General features: G+C 41.9%; 1 protein-coding gene across 1 annotated transcript; it reads right to left on the bottom strand.

Annotated features, from left to right (window-relative positions):
- Nucleotides 1–555: 555 nt before the first annotated feature.
- LOC115182209 (zinc finger protein 883-like) lies at nt 556–16,816 on the bottom strand. The gene is made up of 3 exons (XM_029743827.1): nt 16,663–16,816; nt 4,447–4,585; nt 556–4,193 (listed from the first exon to the last, which is right to left on the bottom strand). The coding sequence occupies exons 1-3, from the start codon at nt 16,669–16,671 to the stop codon at nt 2,143–2,145; spliced, it is 2,199 nt and encodes a 732-aa protein (XP_029599687.1). The 5' UTR covers nt 16,672–16,816; the 3' UTR covers nt 556–2,142.
- Between the last annotated feature and the right edge of the window lie 8,662 nt (nt 16,817–25,478).

Here is a 25,478-nt window from a genome sequence, read left to right as displayed (position 1 = left end):
TCACGACGACACATGGGCGTAAATATATATCGATTGCAATTATTCCCGAATGAGTGAGTGTTCATGTGCAAAGGATTGGCATTTCAATTAATATAATTATAGTAGTGTGTAGCGACTCCCTTTTCTCTTTCCCGCTCTCTCTCAGTCCACACCCACTTCCCTTTGTCCACCAAGCCGTCATATCGGCTTAGCCCACTAGGGAATCTTCCCTATCATTTGTTAGTAACAGATCTACTGTTTGTGTCTTTATGCATTTCTGTGATTATTTAGATAGTAAGTAAATAAATGATTAAGCCAATTGGTGTATGGATGATTTATAGTAAAGGCTGGGTTCGTGCAGATATTCCAAACGTTGTAAATTGTTGGTTGAGACTGACGTGAGGTAAATAATAATTCATTACTTAGAAGACTAATTGATCAGATATAAAAATATCTGAAGAGTTATATTAGGAAAATTATAACTTCGTAATCTGAAGATTTTCCTTGGTGCCCAGACTTCCTAGTTAATTACATTTACATGATTAGTTTCACGTAATAATAATTACAGAGAATTGATTTGATAAAATAACAGTCTTCACTTTAATGATGCCAAAGACACGACAACAGGAACAGCTTGTGTTTTTAGCATATCTGACACAGTTCCACCTCAGACACCGTCACAACACCAGCTATGCGGTGTCGGCTAGCTACAAATCTCATTGAATTGAGCCCACAATCCAAATGCAAAACAATACAAGATACACATTTCAAAAGTGTTCTTTTTGAAGTGCTGAGAAGAATAGATGAGTAAATATCATATTCCATACAGTGTTTCACTAGAACTTCATTTGCAGCAATTATTTTCTGTATGCAAATGTTTATAATTTGTATCCAATGGCAAGTTGTGAGTATGTTGAGAACTGTGTACCTCCTCAGGGCTTGATTCAATCAGACCCGTGTTAGACAACATCTGCATAGCGATTGCTTTGGCGGTATTGGAGGTGGAACTGCATTAGAGTTGTCAAATCCACAAGAGGCTCCTGGCATTATAACTAAAGTGGACAGTGCCATTGGCTGCACAGAGTCAATCCCATGAGGCCATGTTTCAAAGTTCAAACAATGTTATTGACTACACCTTGATAGAAATACTCATTTTGTTAAATGATTTTCCATTAGAGAGTAATTATTTATATATAGCCTACACTTTCTCATTCAGAACTTCAAATGCGGGTGTGGCTTTGTGACAATGATGCAAGTTCAAATCACATTTATTTATAAAGCCAATTGTTTAGATAAACGTTTAGGCCGAAATGAAAAACTATGGGTTTTGGTGAAATCCACAAAACCGAGTGAAAACCTCCGTATTTTAAAGTATTGTTGTTTCAGGTATTCAGGCATTGTCAAGGACAACCTACAAGCGTTCACATTTCACAGTTGTTAGCGTGTGTCCTTGATGCTCATTCTATAATTGTCTCTATAGGTGTTCAATCAATTACAAATGACTAATTAAAATATTTATCAGTCTTCTCATGTCCACAGCCATTAGGCCTCGCTCCTGTGTGTGTTCTCTGGTGTATAATCAGATCACTTGAGGTGGTAAAGCATTTCCCAGTTAGAGAGCAGTGGTAAGGTTTCTCTGAGGTGTGTATTCTCTTGTGTGAAGCCAGGATTCCCTTGTGTGAATCTCTTCCCACATTCATCACAGCTGTCAGGCTTCTCTCCTGTGTGTGTCCACTGGTGTGATTGCAGACTGCTCCATTTACTGAAACTCTTCTCACACTGATCACAGCTGTGAGGTTTCTCTCCGGTGTGAATCCTCCTGTGGTAAGTAAACCCCCCAGCCTGAATGAATCTTTTCCCGCAGTCAATGCATACGAATGGTTTCTCTCCAGTGTGTGTCATCTGGTGGTACTTCAGATGCTGTGGGGAGCTGAAGCTGCACTCAGAGGGTGCAGTGGTAGGGTGTCCCGTTGTGTTTGCGCTGAACGTGGTATCTCAAGTCAATTGAACACTTGAAGCTCTTGTTGCACTCAAAGATTTAGTGAGGTTTCTCTCCTGTGTCTCTCTGCTGGTGTCCAGTCAGTTCACTCTTAGTGGTGAACCTCTTCTTACAATCAAGGCAGTGGTAAGGCTTCTCTCCTGTGTGTGTTAACTGATGTGTTTTTAGGTCGCTTGAGAGAGCAAAACTCTTCCCGCAGTCAAAGCAGTGGAGAGGTTTCTCTCCTGTGTGTGTGTCAACTGGTGTCTAGTAAGGTGACCCTTCAACGTGAAACTCTTGTCACACTCTGAGCAGTTGTATGGCCTTTCTCCTGTGTGGATTCTCTGGTGAATCTTTAAGGAATCAGATCTAGAAAAACTAAGTCCACACTCTGTGCAGCAGTAAGGCTTCTTTTTGGAGTGAGTTTGCTGGTGAGATTGCAAGTCACCTGACGTGACAAAACTCTTCCCACACTGATCACAGTGGTGCCGCTTCTCTCCTGTGTGCCTTCTCTTGTGAACTTTCAAGGCGCTGGCCTGGGAAAAACTCTTCCCACAGTCAGGGAAAGGGCATTGGTATGGCCTCTCTCCTGTGTGTATTCGCTGGTGAATTCGCAAGGTTGCCATCGTGGCAAAGTTGTTCTCGCAGTCTGAGCAAGAGTACGGTTTCTCTCCCTTGTGACTACGCTCGTGTTCTTTGAGAGACTGTTGCCAAAGGAAGCTCTTGTCACAGTGGGAGCAGTGGTAAGGCTTCTCTCCAGTGTGTATAAGCTGGTGCTTCTTTAATGCGCCTGGCGTTGTGCAGCTTGACTCACACTGAGAGCAGTGGTACATCTTCTTCTCTGAATGTGTGAACTTGTGTTTCTTTAAAGAGCCAAGTCTTGAAAAGCTCTTCTTGCAGTCACAGCAGTGATAGGGTTTCTCTCCTGTGTGTATTCTTCGATGTGTCCTAAGACTGGCTCTATGTGCAAACTTCTGCCCACATTCAGAGCACTCGAACGGTTTCTCTCCAGTGTGAATCCGCATGTGTCCTTCCAGTGCCCTGGCAGAGGAGAGACAAGCACCGCATTGGGAGCAGCAGTGAGGTTTAGCTTCTGTGTGTCTGACCTCATGTTCTTTCAGAGATCTGTTGTTGGTGAAACTCAGCTCGCACTTAGAGCAGTGGTATGGCTTTTCTCCTGTGTGAATTTGCATGTGATTTTTCAGGTGATCTGACCGTCCAAAACTCCTCTGGCAAACATTGCAGCTGTGTGGTTTCTCTCCTGTGTGAATTCTCTGGTGTTTGTACAGGGCTGAATTAGTGGCAAAGCTCAACTTACAGTGGGAACAGTGGAATGGTTTCTGTCCAGTGTGTGTTCGCTTATGCTGCTCTAGAGAATGAGATGATCCTAGCTTCTTGCCACACTGTGGGCATTGGTAGCCTTTCTCTCCAGTGTGCACTATGTTATGTAACCAGAGTCCACTCTTAACAGCAAACCTCTTCCCACACTCAGTACATTGGTGGGGCTTCTCTCCAGTATGTCTTAGCTGGTGACATCTTAAAATAGACAACAGTCTGAAGCTTTTCCCACAGTCAGTGCATTGGTAAGGTTTCTCCCCTGTGTGAATCCTCTGATGTACCCTGAGTAATTTAGCAGAGGAATAGCTTCCCCCGCACTGCTCACAGTGGTGAGGCTTCTCTCCTGTGTGTATTCGTTTGTGTTCAAAGAGTGTTGAGGCTTGTTTGAAACTCTTCCCACACTCAGAGCAGTGGAACGGTCTCTCTCCAGTGTGAGTCCGCCGGTGAGCTTTTAAGTGTTGCGATGTAACAAATCTATTCCCGCAGTCAGAGCAGCAGTGGGGTTTTTCGCCAGTGTGTTTTATTCTCTCATGTATCCGTAAACCACTGGAGTCTTTAAATCTCTGCCCACATTCTGAGCACTGGTACGGTTTTTCTCCAGTGTGAATCCGCATGTGTCCTTCCAGTGCACTGGCAGAGGAGAGGCTAGCTCCACACTGGAAGCAGCAGTGAGGTTTCTCTCCAGTATGAATTGTCTGGTGTCTTCTAAGACCTACTGAAGAGGTGTAACTCTTCCCACAGTCAGAGCAGCAGTGAGATTTCTTCCTTGTGGGTCTCTGCTGTTGTTTCTTGAGGTGTTCTGATCTGGAGAGACTTTTCTCTGCCTCCTCAGCATCATGTTTAGCCTCCCAAGATGACAAGCCCCTCCTACCAAGAGAGTGACAGTTAGGACTGTCCCCTGTGAAGCAAAGACAGACAGTTATGGTTCCTTCTTCATATCAAAGACAGATTTAGGCCCAGCTCTTCACACTCTTGTAACCGAATTTAAGCATTTAAATGTAAAATTTTATTAAATCTTCCAATTGTCAATGTATCCAAGGGTGTAGGGGGGCTTGTAATGATTCTACATCTTTAAACATATTGTATTTAGTGGTAATTAATGACATTCAGGGAGTGTCCCAAAATACATTTATATAAGATCATAAACCCACTTAGCGTCGGTGTTTTCCTGCAGTCGACCAGCAGCACAGACAGCCTCTTCAGACCCAGCAGTAAGGGGCTACCGGGAGAGGCACGACACGGGGACTCCAGGAGGGGTAGGGGGGAGGAGGGTTGGAGGGAGAGTGTTTCCTGTCAACCCAAAAAGAGAGTAGGTGTGTTGTCATATTGGTACACTGAGGGTAAAACACAATGGTCTAAAGAGGGTCAAACAACTAAATAAATAAATGGCCGAAAATAAGTCCTCAACTATTAAACCTTTGTCCAGAAAACTCGATTTCCTCTGAGTTGTTCCTGATGTCCCATTATAGTATAGTCTGCTGTTATCATTGTTAGTGTTGCTTTGTGTTGACCCATACAAAAGCAAAAAAAAGTATCATGGCCCCAAGACAGAGCAGGTCCACCGCAGCCATGTACCAGTGAGAAACTGGTGCCGGCCAATGGAGGTGTTTTTGGTAAAACACTAGGGGAAATCCTTTGTGAAAATTTGCAACATTCACTTGTTAGCCTATGTTGTGTTATCATTGTTAGTGTTGCATTATGGGAACTTGGGAGCCTATACTCAGAAATGGATGGGCATGAAATTCAGGGCCTGTTTAACTTCTTTGGGCAAGGGTGCAGTATTTTGAAGTTGGATGACAAACGTGCCCAAATTAAACTGCCTAGGATATGCATATAATTGGTAGCATTGGATAGACATCACTCTGAAGTTTCTAAAACTGTTAAAATATTGTCTGTGGGAATAACAGAACTGATTTGGCAGGCGAAACCCGAGGACAATCCACCCAGTGGAAAAAAATTGAGGTCATTGGACTTTTCAATGCTTTTCTATTGGAAAGTCTAATAATTAGGACCCAGATTGCAGTTCCTATGGCTTCCACTAGATGTCAACAGTCTTAAGAAATTGTTTCATGCTTGTTTTTTGAAAAATAAAAACGAAGAAGTATTCGTATTCTTTCGAAGTATCTCTACTCTTCTTGCACGCGTGAATGAGTGCGCACTCCTCATTCTTTTTCTCCGGTATTGAACACAGTATATTCAGTCTTAAATGTTATCGATTATTTACATATTAGGGTACCTGAGGTTGGATTAGAAACGTTGTTTGAATTGTTTGGATGAAGTTTACAGGTAACTTTTTAGATTCCTTTGTAGGCATGTTGGGTGAGTTGGAACAGGTGGATTTCTGAAACAAACGCGCCAAATAACATTTTTGGGGATATAAAGGACTTTATCGAACAAAACGACCATTCATTGTGTAACTGGGACCCTTTGGATTACAAAAAGATGAAGATCTTCAAAGGTAAGTGATGTATTTTATCGCTATTTTTGAGTTGCGACACCTGTGCAGATTATGAATTCATGTTAATGCAGGAAGTGGGTGAGGCGCTGTCCTCAGACGATCAAATGCTATGCTTTCGCCGTAATGCCTACTGTAAATCAGACAAAGCTGTTTGATTACTAATGAATGGTGTATAACACTTGTATTTTCATGAATGTTTTATATTACTACTTTGGTATTTTGAATTCCGCGCTCTGCAATTTCACCAGATGTTGTCGAGGTGGGACACTAGCGTCCCAATGATCTGTAAGAAGTTAACTCCCCACTTTTCCCAGACCACGTACTGTCAGAGTATGGAGGCCACCAATTATTTAATATAGGCTACTTAAACGATTCCAATCTCCTTTAAAAGGCAAAAGGCAAATGGGGTAGTTGACATATGACCAAAAAAAACAACAAAACAATACTTTCTGAAACAAACCCCCCCAAAAAGTTGCAATAATTTACGTCGAAACATTTGAAAATGTTATGTGGCCAGTGTCGATTTTAAAGGGTCTTCCAGAGGAAGTTGATGAGGTTAGCTGAAATATTAATGAACCCCTCCTCCAGAGGAAGTTGACGCCACTATTTCGACCTAATTCCTGTCCTAGTGCAGAAATGCTAGTTTAGTTCCAACCTCTGAAAACCAACTAAATATGGATTAAATCGGGCGTGCACTTCACCTTCATCTGTGCGCACTGTCAAGTGGAAGAAGGTAGGGATCTTGTGGTCTGCTTTTATTAAAAAACACAAACTGGCTGTTTGCATTCAGGCCTGGCGGAAAGCAAACATCATTCCGTAAACCAAGACTAGTAAAAACACCCTTTACTGGCTCAAACAGCCAACCAATTAGCCTGCTACCAACCCTTAGTAAACTTTTAATTCATTTTTTTGTGTGGGGGGGGGCAGGTACAATGCTATTTCACAGTAAACAAATTAACAGCTGACATTCAGCATGATTATAGGGAGTGGCACTCAACATGTACAGCCCTGACACAAATGACTGATGATTGGCTGAAACAAATTGACGATAAGAAGCTTGTGGGAAGCTGTTTTGTTAGACTTTAGTGCAGCTTTTGACATTATCAATCATAATCTGCTGCTTGGAAAAGGCTGTTATGGCTTCCCTGCTATATTGTGGATCGAGAGTTCTGTCTAACAGAACACAGAGGGTGTTCTTTAATGGAATTCCCTCCCAACATAATCCAGGTAGAATTCAGAATACCCCAGGGCAGTTGTCTAGGCCCCTTACTTTTTCAGTCTTTACTAATGACCTGCCACTGGCACGGAGTAAAGCCTGTGTGTCTATGTACGCTGAGGACTCAACACTACACACGTCAGCTACCATCGGGAATTGAAATAGCTGCTACACTTAAAGAGCAGCAGTCAGTTTTAAAATGGGTGGCAAGTAATAAACTAGTACTAAATATTTTTTAAACTAAAAGCAATGTATTTCAGACAAATCATTCACTTAACCTAAACCAATTCTTGTAATGAATAATGTGTAAATTGATAATGTTGACGAGACTAAACTGCTTGGAGTAAGCCATGATTATAAACGGTCTTGGTCAAAACATTGATACAACTGTAGCTAAGACGGGGAGAGGTCTGTCCATAATAAAGCGCAGCTCTGTCTTCTTAAAAACACTATCAAGAAAGTAGGTCATACAGGCCCTAGTTTTGTTGCACCTGGACTGCTGTCCAGTCATGTGGTCAGGTGCCACAAAGAGGAACTTAATTAAAACCTCTTACAGCTCCTTAAAACCTCTTACATCTAGATGTTCCGCTAGCGGAACACCTGCTCCAATATCCAATGATAGGCGTGGCGCGAATTACAAATTCCTCAAAATCCCAAAACTTCAATTTTTCAAACATATGACTATTTTACACCATTTTAAAGACAAGACTCTCCTTTATCTAACAACACTGTCCAATTTCAAAAAGGCTTTACAGCGAAAGCAAAACATTAGATTATGTCAGCAGAGTACCCAGCCAGAAATAATCAGACACCCATTTTTCAAGCTAGCATATAATGTCACAGAAAACAAAACCACAGCTAAATGCAGCACTAACCTTTGATGATCTTCATCAGATGACACTCCTAGGACATTGTTATATAATACGTGCATGTTTTGTTCAATCAAGTTCATACTTATATCAAAAACCAGCTTTTTACATTAGCATGTGACGTTCAGAACTAGCATTCCCACCGAACACTTCCGGTGAATTTACTAAATTACTCACGATAAACGTTCACAAAAAACATAACAATTATTTTAAGAATTATAGATACAGAACTCCTTTATGCAATCGCTATGTCCGATTTTAAAATAGCTTTTCGGTGAAAGCACATTTTGCAATATTCTGAGTAGATAGCCTGGCCATCATGGCTAGCTATTTTGACACCCACCAAGTTTGGTACTCACCAAACTCCGATTTACTATAAGAAAAATTGGATTACCTTTGCTGTTCTTCGTCAGAATGCACTCCCAGGACTTCTACTTCAATAACAAATGTTGGTTTGGTTCCAAATAATCCATAGTTATATCCAAATAGCGGCGTTTTGTTCGTGCGTTCAAGACACTATCCGAAGGGTAAAGAAGGGTGACGCGCCCGGCGCGTTTCGTGACAAAAAATATCAAAATATTCCATTACCGTACTTCGAAGCATGTCAAACGCTGTTTAAAATCAATTTTTATGCGATTTTTCTCGTAAAAAAGCGATCATATTCCGACCGGGAAACCCTGATTTCGTTCAAAGACGAAAAAATAAAAACATGGAGTCTTCTCGTGCACGTGCCCTCAGTCTCATTGTTCTCAGATCGACCACTATCCAAATGCGCTACTGTTTTTCAGCCATGGCCTGCAAAGTCATCATTCAATGCTCTGGCGCCTTCTGAGAGCCTATGGGAGCGTTAGAAAATGTCACGTTACAGCAGAGATCCCCTGTTTTGGATAGAGATGATCAAGAAGGCCAAGAAATAGTCAGAGAGGGCGCTTCCTGTTTGGAATCTTCTCAGGTTTTGGCCTGCCAAATGAGTTCTGTTATACTCACAGACACCATTCAAACAGTTTTAGAAACTTTGGAGTGGTTTCTATCCAAAGCTACTAATTATATGCATATTCTAGTTTCTGGGCAGGAGTAATAATCAGATTAAATCGGGTACGTTTTTATCCGGCCGTGAAAATACTGCCCCCTATCCATAACAAGTTAAGGATAGGGGGCAGTATTGACAATTTCGGAAAAAATATGTGCCCATATTAAACTGCCTCCTACTCAAACTCAGAAGCTAGGATATGCATATTATTAGTAGATTTTGATAGAAAACACTGAAGTTTCTAAAACCGTTTGAATGGTGTCTGTGAGTATAACAGAACTCATATGGCAAGCAAAAACCTGAGAGAAATCTTACCAGGAAGTTGAAATCTGGATGCATGGGCTCTCTTCAAGTCGTTTCCTATTGAATACACAGTGAAGTAGTAATAATTGTGCACTTCCTACGGCTTCCACTAGATGTCGACAGTCAAAGTTGTTTGAAGCTTCTACGATGAACAGAGCCCGAATGACAAGGAGGGGAAGTTGTTGAGGCAGGGGGTGACATCACTTCTTGGAGCGCGTTCATGAGGATGGATCCTCCCGTTCCAAAACCTTTTTCAAGACACAGGAACCGTCCGGTTGAAATATTATTGAATCTTCACATTCTGAAGGCCCTAAAGATTGATGTTTTACAACGTTTGACATGTTTGAACGAACGTAAATACAACTTTTTTTAAACTTTTCGTCGCGACATCGTACACGCGCTTTCTACACTTGGAGTAGCTTACTGGACGCACAAACAACAAGGAGTTATTTGGACATAAATTATGGACTTTATCGAACAAAACAACATTTGTTGTGGACCTGGGATTCCTGGAAGTGCCTTCTGATGAAGATGATCAAAGGTAAGGGAATATTTCTAATGCTATGTATGATTTTAGATGACTCCAAGATGGCGGCTATCTGTATTGCGTAGTGTATTTTTCTGAGCGCAGTACTCAGATTATTGCAAAGTGTGCTTTCCTCGTGAAGCTTTTTTGAAATCTGTCACAGCGTTTGCATAAAGGAGATATTCATCTATAATTCTTTGAATGACAGTTTAATTTTGTATCAATGTTTATGACAAGTATTTTTGTAAATTGTGGCGGTGATTCACCGGCAGTATTTGAGGGAAAATATTTTCTGAACGTCACGCGCCGATGTAAAATACTGTTTTTATATATAAATATGAACTTTATCGAACAAAAAAATGCATGTATTGTGTAACATGATGTCCTAGGAGTGTCATCTGATGAAGATCGTCAAAGGTTAGTGCTGCATTTAGCTGTGGTTTTGGTTTTTGTGATGCATGCTAGTTGCTAGGAAAATGGCTGTGTGGTTGTTTTTGTCGACGTACTCTCCTAACATAATCTAATGTTTTGCTTTCGCTGTAAAGCCTTTGAAATCTGACAACGTGGTTCGATTCAGGAGAAGTGTATCTATAAAATGGTGTAAAATAGTCCTATGTTTGAGAAACAGAAATTATTAGATTTGGTTTTGAATATGGCGCTCTGATTTTTTCGCTGGCTGTTGATCCCGGTTACGGGATCCGTGCGGCAAGAAAGTTACAATTGACTCAGAACAGAGCAGCACAGCTGGCCCTTAAATGTACACAGAGAGCTAACATTAATGATATGTATGTCAATCTCACCTGGCTCAAAGTAGAGGAGAGATGCATCACTGCTTGTATTTGTGAGAGGTGTTGGCATGTTGAATGCACCGAGCTGTCTGCTTGAACTACTGGCACACAGCTCCGACACCCATGCATACATCACAAGACATGCCACCAGAGGTCTCTTCACAGTCCCCAAGTCCAGAACAGACTACATATAGCCATGAACACATTACAACATAAGCACTATATACACAAGTACACAGGGATTTATTTGGGTTGTAGATTTGTGGTAGTAGAATAGTGGTCGGAGGGAACACACTTAATGTGTGGTGAAATCTGTTGTGATTTATTTTTGTTAACAACAGCTTTGGCAGCAACTAATGGGGATCCATAAAAAATACAAACCAGACTAATTATAGTATACTACAGTAGGTCTATCCATTCAGACTAATTATAGTATACTACAGTAGGTCTATCCATTCAGACTAATTATAGTATACTACAGTAGGTCTATCCATTCAGACTAATTATAGTATACTACAGTAGGTCTATCCATTCAGACTAATTATAATATACTACAGTAGGTCTATCCATTCAGACTAATTATAATATACTACAGTAGGTCTATCCATTCAAACTAATTATAGTATACTACAGTAGGTCTATCCATTCAGACTAATTATAGTATACTACAGTAGGTCTATCCATTCAAACTAATTATAGTATACTACAGTAGGTCTATCCATTCAGACTAATTATAGTATACTAGGTACAGATCTGGGTTCAGCTTCCCCTAGGTACAGATCTGGGTTCAGCTTCCCCTAGGTACAGATCTGGGTTCAGCTCCCCCTAGGTACAGATCTGGGTTCAGCTCCCCCTAGGTACAGATCTGGGTTCAGCTCCCCCTAGGTACAGATCTGGGTTCAGCTTCCCCTAGGTACAGATCTGGGTTCAGCTTCCCCTAGGTACAGATCTGGGTTCAGCTTCCCCTAGGTACAGATCTGGGTTCAGCTTCCCCTAGGTACAGATCTGGGTTCAGCTTCCCCTAGGTACAGATCTGGGTTCAGCTTCCCCTAGGTACAGATCTGGGTTCAGCTTCCCCTAGGTACAGATCTGGGTTCAGCTTCCCCTAGGTACAGATCTGGGTTCAGCTCCCCCTAGGTACAGATCTGGGTTCAGCTCCCCCTAGGTACAGATCTGGGTTCAGCTTCCCCTAGGTACAGATCTGGGTTCAGCTTCCCCTAGGTACAGATCTGGGTTCAGCTTCCCCTAGGTACAGATCTGGGTTCAGCTTCCCCTAGGTACAGATCTGGGTTCAGCTTCCCCTAGGTACAGATCTGGGTTCAGCTTCCCCTAGGTACAGATCTGGGTTCAGCTTCCCCTAGGTACAGATCTGGGTTCAGCTTCCCCTAGGTACAGATCTGGGTTCAGCTTCCCCTAGGTACAGATCTGGGTTCAGCTTCCCCTAGGTACAGATCTGGGTTCAGCTTCCCCTAGGTACAGATCTGGGTTCAGCTTCCCCTAGGTACAGATCTGGGTTCAGCTTCCCCTAGGTACAGATCTGGGTTCAGCTTCCCCTAGGTACAGATCTGGGTTCAGCTTCCCCTAGGTATCTAGATCTGCATATGTATTATGGAGAGGGACGAACCATATCTTCGTCTTGATGCCTTATTTTAAATTATACTCCAGACACATTCTCTTCTTCACACATATTTTCAGACGCCCGCAACTCAATAAGCAAGACCTACTGCCAAAATCGCAGTTTTCCAAAATTGGTATAAGTCTACAAACTTGTGATTTTAAAACAATCCACAGCTATTTTTGAAATACAAGCTAATGATCCTCTCTGGCTAAGTCATGGTTCCATGGTGATGCATTTTTGATTATTTTATTTAGACAGGAGTAATTATAGAATTTTGGCGAAAGATCAATTCACTTTAAGGCAATCCAGCATCCAAACAGCGCACTGTTCACCTGCCAACTTTCCTTTCCAATTCGCAAGAGACTGAAACCAGATATATGTATATAATGACGAGATGCTCGTGTCTCCACCCTAACAATGGGAGTCTTTGTCCCCAAAAGCGTGAATGCAGGCGACAAGCTAAGGTCTACGTATTATTCCCATTGAAACGCATTGAGTTTATACTGGACAGATTTTGGTGAGAGTGAGCCCTCTGACTTCCCCTCTTCCTCTCTGCTGAAACTATATCACCTCAGAAAGCATTTGAGCGAGCGAAACAGCGCCCCTCTGTCTCAGTATGTGTAGACCATGTATCTGATGCTGTCTGGCCAGATATAATATGACATACTCTCCAGACAGCATCAGGTACATGGTCTACACATACTGAGACAGAGGGGCGCTGTGTCGCTCGCTTAAATGCTTTAACGGAGATTGATGCGTCTTTCTGTCGCCGCTCATCTTGGTCAAATGAATTATAAATAATTCAGTATTTTATTTGAATGAGCAAAGAGGTACAGTAGGGCGGGCCAGGCGCCCTAAGCCCCACCCATAACTCTGACCCTGCCTCAGACACAGGGAACAAATTGTTGTTGAAGTCAAGAGGTTAAACTTTGTTCAGTGGCCAGAAAAGTCTGTTCTTTCTGAAAGAATTGACAGGTGGCAGCCTTTACATTGTGGTTGGGAAGGTAGGCTACGCATAACAGGCTAAACTAAACACAACTTATTTTGCGATAGTTAAATGGATGCCGGAACGAGGCCGCTGTCAAGACCAGAGATAGATAGATATATATATATCTATATATATATATATATATATATATCTATATATATATATACACATATACATACATATAGTTGAAGTCGGAAGTTTACATACACTTAGGTTGGAGCCACTCCACAAATTTCTTGTTAACAAACTATAGTTTTGGCAAGTCGGTTAGGACATCTACTTTGTGCATGACACAAGTATTTTTTTCAATAATTGTTTACAGACAGATTATTTCACTTATAATTCACTGTATCACAATTCCAGTGGGTCAGAAGTTTACATACACTAAGTTCACTGTGCCTTTAAACGGCTTGGAAAAATTCCAGAAAATGATGTCATGGCTTTAGAAGCTTCTGATAGGCTAATTGACATAATTTGAGTCAATTGGAGGTGTACCTGTGGATGTATTTCAAGGCCTACCTTCAAACTCAGTGCCTCTTTGCTTGACATCATGGGAAAATCCAAAGAAATCAGCCAAGACCTCAGAAAAATTGTAGACCTCCACAAGTCTGGTTCATCCTTGGGAGTAATTTTCAAACGCCTGAAGGTACCATGTTCATCTGTACAAACAATAGTATGCAAGTATAAACACCATGGGACCACACAGCCAACATACCGCTCTAGAAGGAGACGCGTTCTGTCTCCCAGAGATGAACGTACTTTGGTGCAAAAAGTGCAAATCAATCCCAGAACAGCAGCAAAGGACCTTGTGAAGATGCTGGAGGAAACAGGAACAAAAGTATCTATATCCACAGTAAAACAAGTCCTATATCAACATAACCTGAAAGGCCGCTCAGCAAGGAAGAAGCCACTGCTCCAAAACAGCCATAAAAAAGCCAGACTACGGTTTGCAACTGCACATGGGGACAAAGATTGTACTTTTTGGAGAAATGTCCTCTGGTCTGATGGAACAAAAATAGAACTGTTTGGCCATAATGACTATCGTTATGTTTGGAGGAAAAAGGGGGAGGCTTGCAAGCCAAAGAACACCATCCCAACCGTGAAGCACGGGGGTGGCAGCATCAAGACATCTCAAGACATCAGTCAGGAAGTTAAAGCTTGGTCACCCCAAGCATACTTCCAAAGTTGTGGCAAAATGGCTTAACCTCTACGGGCCACGGGGGCAGTATTGAGAATTTTGAAAAAAATATGTGCCCATTTTTAACTGCCTCCTACACCAACTCAGAAGCTAGGATATGCATATTATTAACACATTCGGATAGAAAACACTCTGAATTTTCTAAAACAGTTTGAATGGTGTCTGTAAGTATAACAAAACTCATATTGCAGGCAAAAACCTGTGAAAAATAGATTTAAAAAAATGAGAATTTTGTGACTGTACTATTTAGTGTCATTGTTTTAAAGATACCACAGTGAGAAAGGATTCAGTTCGCAACTCCTACGGCTTCCACTAGATGTCAACGATCTTTAGAAAGTTGTTTGAAGCATCTGTGATGAATACAGACCGAATTAGAAAGCTTACAAGTTGACACGTCATCACTTCATTTTTTGCGCCTGCGCATGAATCTGAGAAGAGTGTCTTTGTCATAATCGTTTATTCTAGACACTTGATAGGTTGTGTGAAAATATTACTGATGTTTACTGATGTTTCACGTTAAAAATGGACCAAAAGATTAATGCTAAACAACGTTTGACATGTTTGAACAAACATAAATAGATTATTTACTAGGTTTTTTTTAGCTTTTCGGCGTGACTTTACACTGCCCACCTCATTTTGTGGGAGCCTACTGAACGCTAACTATTTGGACATAAATTATGAACTTTATCAAAAGAAACCACATTTGTTCTGGACCTGGGATCTCTGGCAGCGCCTTCTGATGGAGATAATCAAAGGTAAGGGGATATTTAGAATGTTATTATCGATATTAGATGATGCTAATGCTAACGGTATAGCTTAGCTTAGCTTATAGCTTAGCTTATGTTGTTAGCATAGTACCCAGTTTATAGCAAAATGTGATTTCCCAGTAAAGTTATTTTGAGATCTGGCCATTCGGTAGCAATTACGAGATGATAATATATTATTCTTTGAATGACAATATTATAATTTACCAATGTTTTCGAATAGTAATTCCGTGATTTGTAATGCTGGATTCACTGGGAGCATTCGAGCCGAAAAAAATTCTGAATTTCACCGTGACTGTAAATGCTGTTTTTGGATATAAATATGAACTTGATGGAACTAAAAATGCATGTATTGTCTAACATAATGTCCTATGAGTGTCATCTGATGCAGATTGTCAAAGGTAAGTGCATAATTCTAGCTAGTTTTCTGTCTGTTGATGCCCTTCTTTGAATTGGCTAAACATTACACGCAGCTATTGTCAATGTACTCTCCTCACATAACCTAACTTTATGCATTCTCCGTAAAGCCTCTGAAAATCGGACAGCGTGGTTAGATTTAGGAGATATATCTTTCAAATGGAGGAAAATAGTTGATTATTTGATTATTTGAAATGATTACTCTTGCAGTTTTGAATTCCCCGCCATGGTCACATGACAATGAATCCCAATACCGGGATAAGATCCTGCCCCCTGGCCTCAACAGGTTTTAAGGACAACAAAGTCAAGGTATTGGAGTGGGCATCACAAAGCCCTGACCTCAATCCTATAGAACATTTGTGGGCAGAACTGAAAAAGCGTGTGCGAGCAAGGAGGCTTACAAACCTGACTCAGTTACACCAGCTCTGTCAGGAGGAATGGGCCAAAATTCACCCAATTTATTGTGGGAAGATGGTGGAAGGCTACCCGAAATGTTTGACCCAAGTTAAATAATTTAAAGGCAATGTTACCAAATACTAATTAAGTGTTTGTAAACTTCTGACCCACTGGGAATGTGATGAAAGAAAGAAAATCTGAAATAAATCACTCTACTATTATTCTGACATTTCACATTCTTAAAATAAAGTGGTAATCCTAACTGACCTAAAACAGGGCATTTTTACGAGGATTAAATGTCAGGAATTGTGAAAAACTGAGTTTAAATGTATTTGGCTAAGGTGTATGTAAACTTCCGACTTCAACTGTATATAACTGGTCTTGGCAGTGGCCTAGTTCCGGCATCCGTTTGACTTTCAGAAAGTAAAGTGTGTTTAGTTTAGCCTGTTATGCGAAGCCTACCTTCCCGCCTATGTATATTTATATACACACACACTACCGGTCAGAAGTTTTAGAACACCTACTCATTCAAGGGTTTTTCATTGTTACATTGTAGAATAATAGTGAAGACATCAAAACTATGAAATAACACATATGGAATCATGTAATAACCAAAACGTTTTAAACAAACCACAAAATATTTTAAATCCGTTTGACTTTGATATATATATGGGCGGGAAGGTAGGCTTCGCATAACAGGCTAAACTAAACACACTTTACTTTCTGAAAGTCAAACGGATGCCGGAACTAGGCCACTGCCAAGACCAGTTATATATTTTACATGTATCTAACTCACCTGATTCATTGTAAACAGTAGTTTATTGTCGTTTGTAGAGTTCAGGCGAAGTGAACCAGATGAGATGTTTATCCCTAGTCTGTTGAATTGTAGATTAGGGAGGTAACGGACGGTTATATTTCAACATGTGATGCTCTGCCTATAGACATGAAAGGAGAGACAGACTCCGCCTTCACATCCGTTAGACTGAAAACATTTCCTTCACGTTACCATTCTGCTGGTAGCAGATCATAAAATGGCCGCAGAAAAAAAGGCAGATATTTGTTTTCAAAATAAGAGTCGTCCTGCAATGACAAGCGAAGTTGATCGATTTTTGAAGCACTCTATTGCAGTACAACTGTGCACAGCATTGCAACCGCATATAAAAAACAACACAAATAATTTGATGCATTTAAAAAAGTATTTTATTACACTGAACACAAATATGAATGCAACATGTAAAGTGTTGGTCCCATGTTCGATATGAACGAAAAGCTTATTTCTCTCAGATTTTGTGCAGAAATTTGTTTCCATCCCTGTTAGTGAGCATTTCTCCTTTGCCAAGATAATCCATCCAGGTGTGGCATATCAAAAAGCTAATTAAACATCATGATCATTACACAGGTGCACCTTGTGCTGGGGACAATAAAAGGCTTCTCTAAAATGTGCAGTTTTGTCACACAACACAATGCCACAGATGTCTCAAGTTTTGAGGGAGCCTGCAATTGGCATGCTGCCTACAGGAATGTCCACCAGAGCTGTTGCTAGAGAATTTGGCAGTATGTCCAACCGGCATCACAACCACAGACCACGTGTAACCACGCCAGCCCAGGACCTCCACATCCAGCTTCTTCACCTGTGGGATCGTCTGAGACCAGCCACCTGGACAACGGATGAAACTGTGGGTTTGCACAACCAAAGAATTTCTGTACAAACTGTCAGAAGCCGTCTCAGGGAAGCTCATTTGCGAGCTTGTCTTCTTCACCAGGGTCTTGACCCGACTTCAGTGGGTAAATGCTCACCTTCGGTGGCAGGTAGTCTAGTGGTTAGAGTGTTGGGCCAGTAACCGAAAGGTTGCTGGATCGAATCCCGAGCTGACAAGGTACAAAATCTGTTGTTCTACCCCTGAGCAAGGCAGTTAACCCACTGTTCCCCAGGCGCTGTGGATGTCGATTATGGCAGCCCCCCGCACCTTTCTGATTTAGAGGGGTTGGGTTAAATGCGGAAGGCATTCAGTTGTACAACTGACTAGGTATCCCCACTTCCCCTTTCCCATTGGCCACAGATGAATCCCGGTGTCAACTGTACCGGGCAGATGACAGACAGCAAGTATGGCTTTGTGTGGGTGAGCGGTTTGCTGATGTCATGGGCAGGCAAAAGCTATGAACACAATTGCATTTTATAAATGGCAATTTTAGCGCACCGAGAGAACGTGATGAGATTATGAGGCTCATTGTCGTGCCATTCATCTGCCTCCATCACCTGATGTTTCAGCATGATAATGCACTGCCTATGTTGCAAGTTTTGTCACACAACACAATGCCACAGATGTCTCAATTCCTGGAAGCCGAAAATGTCCCAGTTCTTCCATGGCCTGCATACTCACCAGACATGTCACCCATTGAGCATGTTTAGGATGCTCTGGATCGACAGCGTGTTCCAGCTCCCGCCAATATCCAGCAACTTCGCACAACCATTGAAGGGGAGTGGGACAACATTCCACAGGCCACAATCAACAGCCTGATAAACTCTATGCGAAGGAGATGTGTCACGCTGCATGAGGCAAATGGTGGTCACACTGACTGGTTTTCTGATCCACACCCCTACCTTTTTTTAGGTATCTGTGACCAACATATGCATATCTGTAGTCCCAGTCATGTGAAATCCATAGATTAGGGCCAAATGAATTGATTTAAATTCACTAATTACCTAACTCAGTAAAATTAGTAAAAATCTTAAAATCTTAGAAATTGTTGTATGTTGCGTTTATATATTTGGGTCTCAAAGTGTGTCTCTGTACACAATGTTGGCCTACAGAGACAGGACAAGGGCAGCACTAGGCCACTGCCAAGACCAGTTATATATCAGACAAGGACAGAACTAACTGCCAAGACCAGTTATATATCAGACAAGGACAGAACTAGGCCATTGCCAAGACCAGTTATATATCAGACAAGGACAGAACTAGGCCATTGCCAAGACCAGTTATATATCAGACAAGGACAGAACTAGGCCAATGCCAAGACCAGTTATATATCGGACAAGGACAGAACTAACACTGCCAAGACCAGTTATATATCGGACAAGGACAGAACTAACACTGCCAAGACCAGTTATATATCGGACAAGGACAGAACTAGGCCACTGCCAAGACCAGTTATATATCAGACCAGGACAGAACTAACACTGCCAAGACCAGTTATATATCAGACAAGGACAGAACTAACACTGCCAAGACCAGTTATATATCGGACAAGGACAGTGTTCCTTTCATCACCTATTTTAGATTTATCACTGAAATACCTTTTAGTCTTGGTCCCATTTTAGTAATTTCATACTTCTTAGTTTTAGTTATTATCAGTCAACTAGTTTAAGTCACAGCCATTTTGGTCACAGAATAGCTTCCACTCCCTTAGTCACAGCCATTTTGGTCACATAAGACTCAAACATGGACACTCTTACTGACAGTTGTGGCTGCTTTGCGTGATGTATTGTTGTTGTCTCTACCTTCTTGCCCTTTGTGCTGTTGTCTGTGTCCAATAATGTTTGTACCAGTCCCTCCTGCAGCAAAGCACCCTCACAACATGATGCTGCCACCCCCGTGCTTCAAGGTCGGGATGGTGTTCTTTGGCTTGCAAGCCTCCCTCTTTCTCCTCCAAACATAATGATGGTCATTATGGCCAACCAGTTCTATTTCTGTTTCATCAGACCAGAGGATATTTCTCCAAAAAGTACGATCTTTGTCCCCATGTGCAGTTGCAAACCGTAGTCTGGCTTTTTTATGGCTGTTTTGGAGCAGTGGCTTCTTCCTTGCTGAGCGGCCTTTCAGGTTGTGTCGCTATAGGACTCGTTTTACTGTTGATATAGATACTTTTGTACCTGTTGCCTCCAGCATCTTCACAAGGTCCTTTGCTGTTGTTCTGGGATTGATTTGCACTTTTCGCACCAATGTATGTTCATCTCTGGGAGACAGAACGCGTCTCCTTCTAGAGCGGTATGACAGCTGTGTGGTCCCATGGTGTTTATACTTGCGTACTATTGTTTGTACAGATGAACGTGGTACCTTCAGGCGTTTGGAAAATTGCTCCCAAGGATGAACCAGACTTGTGGATGTCTACAATTTATTTTCTGAGGTCTTTGCTGACTTCTTTTGATTTTCCCATGATGTCAAGCGAAGAGGCACTGAGATTGAAGGTAGGCCTTGAAATACATCTACAGGTACACCGCCAATTGACTCAAATGATGTCATTTCGCCTATCAGAAGCTTCTAAAGCCATGACATCATTTTCTGGAATTTCCCAAGCTGTTTAAAGGCGCAGTCAACTCAGTGTATGTAAACTTCTGACCCACTGGAATTGTGATACGGTGAATTATTAGTGAAATAATCTGTCTGTAAACAATTGTTGGAAAAATTACTTGTTTCGTGCACAAAGTAGATGTTGTAACTGACTTGCCAAAACTATAGTTTGTTAACAAGAAATTTGTGGAGTGGTTGAAAAACGAGTTTTAATGACTCCAACCGAAGTGTATGTGAACTTCTCACTTTAACAGTAGATGGTCATCATAGAAGGAGTCCTGAGCCAAAGGGGCCAACACACGTCTGGAATAGATGCCCAGAAGTAGATGGTCATCGTAGAAGGAGTCCTGAGCCAAAGGGGCCAACGCACGTCTGGAGTAGACGCCCAGAAATAGATGGTCATCGTAGAAGGAGTCCTGAGCCAAAGGGGCCACCGCACGTCTGGAGTAGACGCCCAGAAGTAGATGGTCATCGTAGAAGGAGTCCTGAGCCAAAGGGGCCACCGCACGTCTGGAGTAGACGCCCAGAAGTAGATGGTCATCGTAGAAGGAGTCCTGAGCCAAAGGGGCCAACGCACCTCTGGAGTAGACGCCCAGAAATAGATGGTCATCGTAGAAGGAGTCCTGAGCCAAAGGGGCCAACGCACGTCTGGAGTAGACTCCCAGAAGTAGATGGTCATCGTAGAAGGAGTCCTGAGCCAAAGGGGCCAACGCACGTCTGGAGTAGACTCCCAGAAGTAGATGGTCATCGTAGAAGGAGTCCTGAGCCAAAGGGGCCAACGCACGTCTGGAGTAGACGCCCAGAAGTAGATGGTCATCGTAGAAGGAGTCCTGAGCCAAAGGGGCCAACGCACGTCTGGAGTAGACGCCCAGAAGTAGATGGTCATCGTAGAAGGAGTCCTGAGCCAAAGGGGCCAACGCACGTCTGGAGTAGACGCCCAGAAGTAGATGGTCATCGTAGAAGGAGTCCTGAGCCAAAGGGGCCAACGCACGTCTGGAGTAGACGCCCAGAAGTAGATGGTCATCGTAGAAGGAGTCCTGAGCCAAAGGGGCCAACGCACGTCTGGAGTAGACGCCCAGAAGTAGATGGTCATCGTAGAAGGAGTCCTGAGCCAAAGGGGCCAACGCACGTCTGGAGTAGACGCCCAGAAATAGATGGTCATCGTAGAAGGAGTCCTGAGCCAAAGGGGCCAACGCACGTCTGGAGTAGACGCCCAGAAATAGATGGTCATCGTGGAAAGAGAGCCCTACTGGGTCCTCACAGCAATGAGGACAATTTGTTCTTATCTAGAGCAGAAATGGTTGCTAATCTAACATCTGGACAAAAAGAGTGTTCGGTGTGTGGGTTGGGGCCAGTTAAGTTAGGAACAGGTTTACCGCTTGTGGGAGTTCCCACAGGGGGTAAATCTGACTATGCATATGGATTTACCATTCTTAGTAGAGATGCCACGTAATCCTGACCCCATGACATTCTCTGCATGACACAACCACACAGGCCCACCGTTGTTTGCGAGGCCAGATAATACTTTACTCCCACACATTTCAGTAGCAGCAGTGATGACAGCCCCTTGGTGTATTAGAGGAGAACAGAGGAAATCATTTGGGTGAACTAGAATGTAATTGTACAATGTATTACAATTGATCCAATACTTGTAAGTTAACTGTTAACAAGGCCGACACTGAGGAACCTGGTAATGTTACTTATGGTATTTCAGTCATCAGTGTTATTGTCCTTTTAAGAGGAGCCTTGAATGTAATTGGGTTATTAACATGCTGTAAGGCGATCTGTGCCTCTCTGGCTAATAATGTTTCAGCAGCTATCATGTTTTCTGCTTAGTTTGCCTAAATGTGTTATTAACATGCTATAAGGCCTCTCTGGATGATAAGGTTTCAGCAGCTATCATGTTTTCTGCTCCTCCAGACAATGGTGAGACTGATGAGCTCCCATTTTCCCCTGCATACGGATGAGCTCCCATTTCCCCCTGTAGATATGGACGAGCTCCCATTTCCCCCGTTGATATGGACGAGCTCCCATTTCCCCCTATAGATATGGATGAGCTCCCATTTCCTCCTGTAGATACGGATGAGCTCCCATTTCCCCCTGTAGATATGGATGAGCTCCCATTTCCCCCTGTAGATATGGACGAGCTCCCATTTCCCTCTGTAGATATGGACGAGCTCCCATTTCCCTCTGTAGATATGGACGAGCTCCCATTTCCCCCTGTAGACATGGATGAAGAGTAACAATTGAAGGTTGTTTTCATTTTAACAAGTTGAAGGTAATGTCATCTAAACCAATAATCTCTTTCCATAAAGTGGACCACTGAGCTGCTAAACCAGCACCAACTTTTTGAAGGTCTTAGCAGATTTGTTAAACAACAAGGTTTTACATTTTGACTAAGTTGATGTCCCATGGACAGTTAGTGCAGAACAAAGGTCAATCCAACCCGATTGTGGTAAGAACTATGGAAACAATTGAGAGATTTATTTACCCCTGAATCTACAGATCCCTTGTGCATGCGTGTGTATTTTTGAAGGACTCACTCCTGTTGATTATAACCTTTGATTGTAGATTTTAGCTTCATTATGATGATTCTGAATGAAATTAGATTCATTCCTATTAATGGAAGCTGAACCTTCATTATGATGATTCTAAATGAAATTAGATTAATTATTATCACACAAGTGATAAGAGGATGGAATGTGAAGGAAATATTCTTATATGAAGAGACAGCTTTGAAAACGTTCATCTTGTCTTTGGTGTCATAAACAATCCTTGGTTCCTGCCTGTACTTGGTAAAGATATGAAGGGAGGCCGTCAGAACATCCCAGAATATGTTCTTTAAGTTGAGATAGAATACGAGCCAGTCACATGTAGGAACCAATCCAATGAATCATGTTTATGTAGGTTTTAATGTTGCCGTATATAAGGAACACCCTTTTAGAGCTCCCTTCAGACCCGTACTTTATGCATCTCAGTTTGACTGTGACCTTTCCAGCTTGCTGTTAATAAACAACGATTCATTTCAGATTGACTGTGACCTCTCCAGCTTGCTGACAATAAAGAGTGATTCATTTCATTTTGACTTCGAGTGTCCCTGTGTTGATTTTCCATGACACTAGTTTCAACCTATCAGTGCCACTGACTGGCTAGCTAGCTAGCTAGTGGTTAGCACTAGTTAACGTTAGCTATCATATTAGTTGTCTACTAGTTGTCTCTTCTTCCTGACTGAGCCAGGTGTCTGCTAGTTGTCTCTTCTTCCTGACTGAGCCAGTTGTCTGCTAGTTGTCTCTTCCTGACTCAGGTATACAAGGCTTGGGTGGAAGGAAAGCAACATGAAAATGGAATTATGGCAATTCATATTATTGTTCCAAAATTAATTATTGTTAACTTACATATCTCAAGGCCAAGCAAGAAGTCTTGACCTCGCGCACATTTTTCTGTCCTCAGTTTGATTGAAAGCAACAATCTGTATTATTTCCTGTTAACCTATTGCTTCTAGAAAGAGAGAAGAAACACCATGTGACTGATGGCTTCTAGAAAGAGAGAAGGAACACCACATGATCAAGATCGGCTTCCTATTTCACAACAAAGCCTCCTTCACTCATGCTGCCAAACATACCCTCATAAAACTGACTATCCTACCAATCCTTGACTTCGGCGACGTCATTTACAAAATAGCCTCCAACACTCTACTCAGCAAACTGGATGTAGTCTACCACAGTGCCGTCCGTTTTGTCACCAAAGCCCCATATACTACCAACCACTGCGACCTGTATGCTCTCGTTGGCTGGCCCACTACATATTAGTCGCCAAACCCACTGGCTCCAGGTCATCTATAAGTCTTTACTAGGTAAAGCCCCGCCTTATCTCAGCTCACTGGTCACTATAGCAACACCCACCCCTAACACGCGCTCCAGCAGGTATATTTCACTGGTCATCTCCCAAGCTCATCTTGCTCTTTTGCACCCCAGTATCTCCACTTGCACATCATCATCTGCACATCTATCACTCCAGTGTTAATGCTAAATTGTAATTATTTCACCTCTGTCCTATTTATTGCCTTACCCCCCTACTTTTCTACATTTGCACGCACTGTAGATAGATTTTTATTTTGTGTTATTGACTGTACGTTTGTGTTATTGACTGTACGTCTAATGGGCGCTAGTCTTATGAGCCCTAGTCATATGAGCCCCAGTCTAATGGGCGCTAGTCATTAGAGCCCTAGTCTAATGGGCCCTAGTCTTATGAGCCCGTCTAATGGGCCCTAGTCTTATGGGCCTAGTTTACAGGACTCTGGGCATACGTAGTTCACTATAAAGGGAATAGGGGTTAATTTGTGACACTTCCCTGATGTATAGTAGGTTCTCATCATGTTCATATGAACTGATCTGAAGTCAGGCTAACTGAATGGTGTCTAGTGGAAGTTACTGTAAACTTTTTTTAAATTAAAATGTTTTTTCCCCTTTAAACTTTGACTGTTGTCTTTTCATTTATAGTTTGGTGAATAAAACAGGTCTGTTTATCAGAATCCCACAGTTCTTGTGTTTATTGACTTTGACACATTTTTCAGATGTTAAATGGTTTATTTTCTAAACTCATAGCTGGTTTTACAGGTGTTATCTTATGTTCAGAACCTTTTCATCAGGCATTCATTGGAGTTGAACACTTCTCTCATTAATGCAAAATCAAAGTTTTGTCAAACACCATATGTACATTCAGTTTAGTCACCAATCCATAATGATAAACTCCCTGGTTAGTCATTCAGTTTAGTCACCAATCCATAATGATAAACTCCCTGGTTAGTCATTCAGTTTAGTCACCAATCCATAATGATAAACTCCCTGGTTAGTCATTCAGTTTAGTCACCAATCCATAATGATAAACTCCCTGGTTAGTCATTCAGTTTAGTCACCAATCCATAACTATGTAGTTGGCTCAGTTGGTAGAGCATGGTGTTTGCAACGCCAGGGTTGTGGGTTCAATTCCCACAGGGGACCAGTTCAGAGAAAAACATTTACGCATTCACTACTGTAAGTCGCTCTAGATAAGAGTGTCTGCTAAATGACTAAAATGTAATAATGATAGGCTCAGTGGTTAGTCATTCTGACATTTAGGGCACCGATCAAACAACCTAAATAATGGTGTAGATTACAACATATCAGGCTATTTGAGGCGTAGATTACATCATATCAGGCTATTTGAGGCGTAGATTACATCATATCAGGCTATTTGAGGCGTAGATTACAACATATCAGGCTAATCGAGGTGTAAATTACTACTGCTGAGGAAATTCTAATCAAAAGGAAGAGGCTGCAGA

The sequence above is a fragment of the Salmo trutta genome, unplaced genomic scaffold (genome assembly GCF_901001165.1).
Source record: "Salmo trutta unplaced genomic scaffold, fSalTru1.1, whole genome shotgun sequence".
NCBI classification, from domain to species: Eukaryota; Metazoa; Chordata; class Actinopteri; order Salmoniformes; family Salmonidae; genus Salmo; species Salmo trutta.
Note: the sequence above shows the minus strand (reverse complement) of the source record. Positions and strands in the feature narration are given on the sequence as shown.

What these genes read in the sequence shown, in the direction of transcription:
- LOC115182209 (XM_029743827.1), bottom strand. An exon ending in CAGGAAAACACCGACGCTAA is followed by an intron (nt 4,194 to 4,446) that starts GTGGGTTTATGA and finishes TTTGCTTCACAG; the next exon opens with GGGACAGTCCTAACTGTCAC.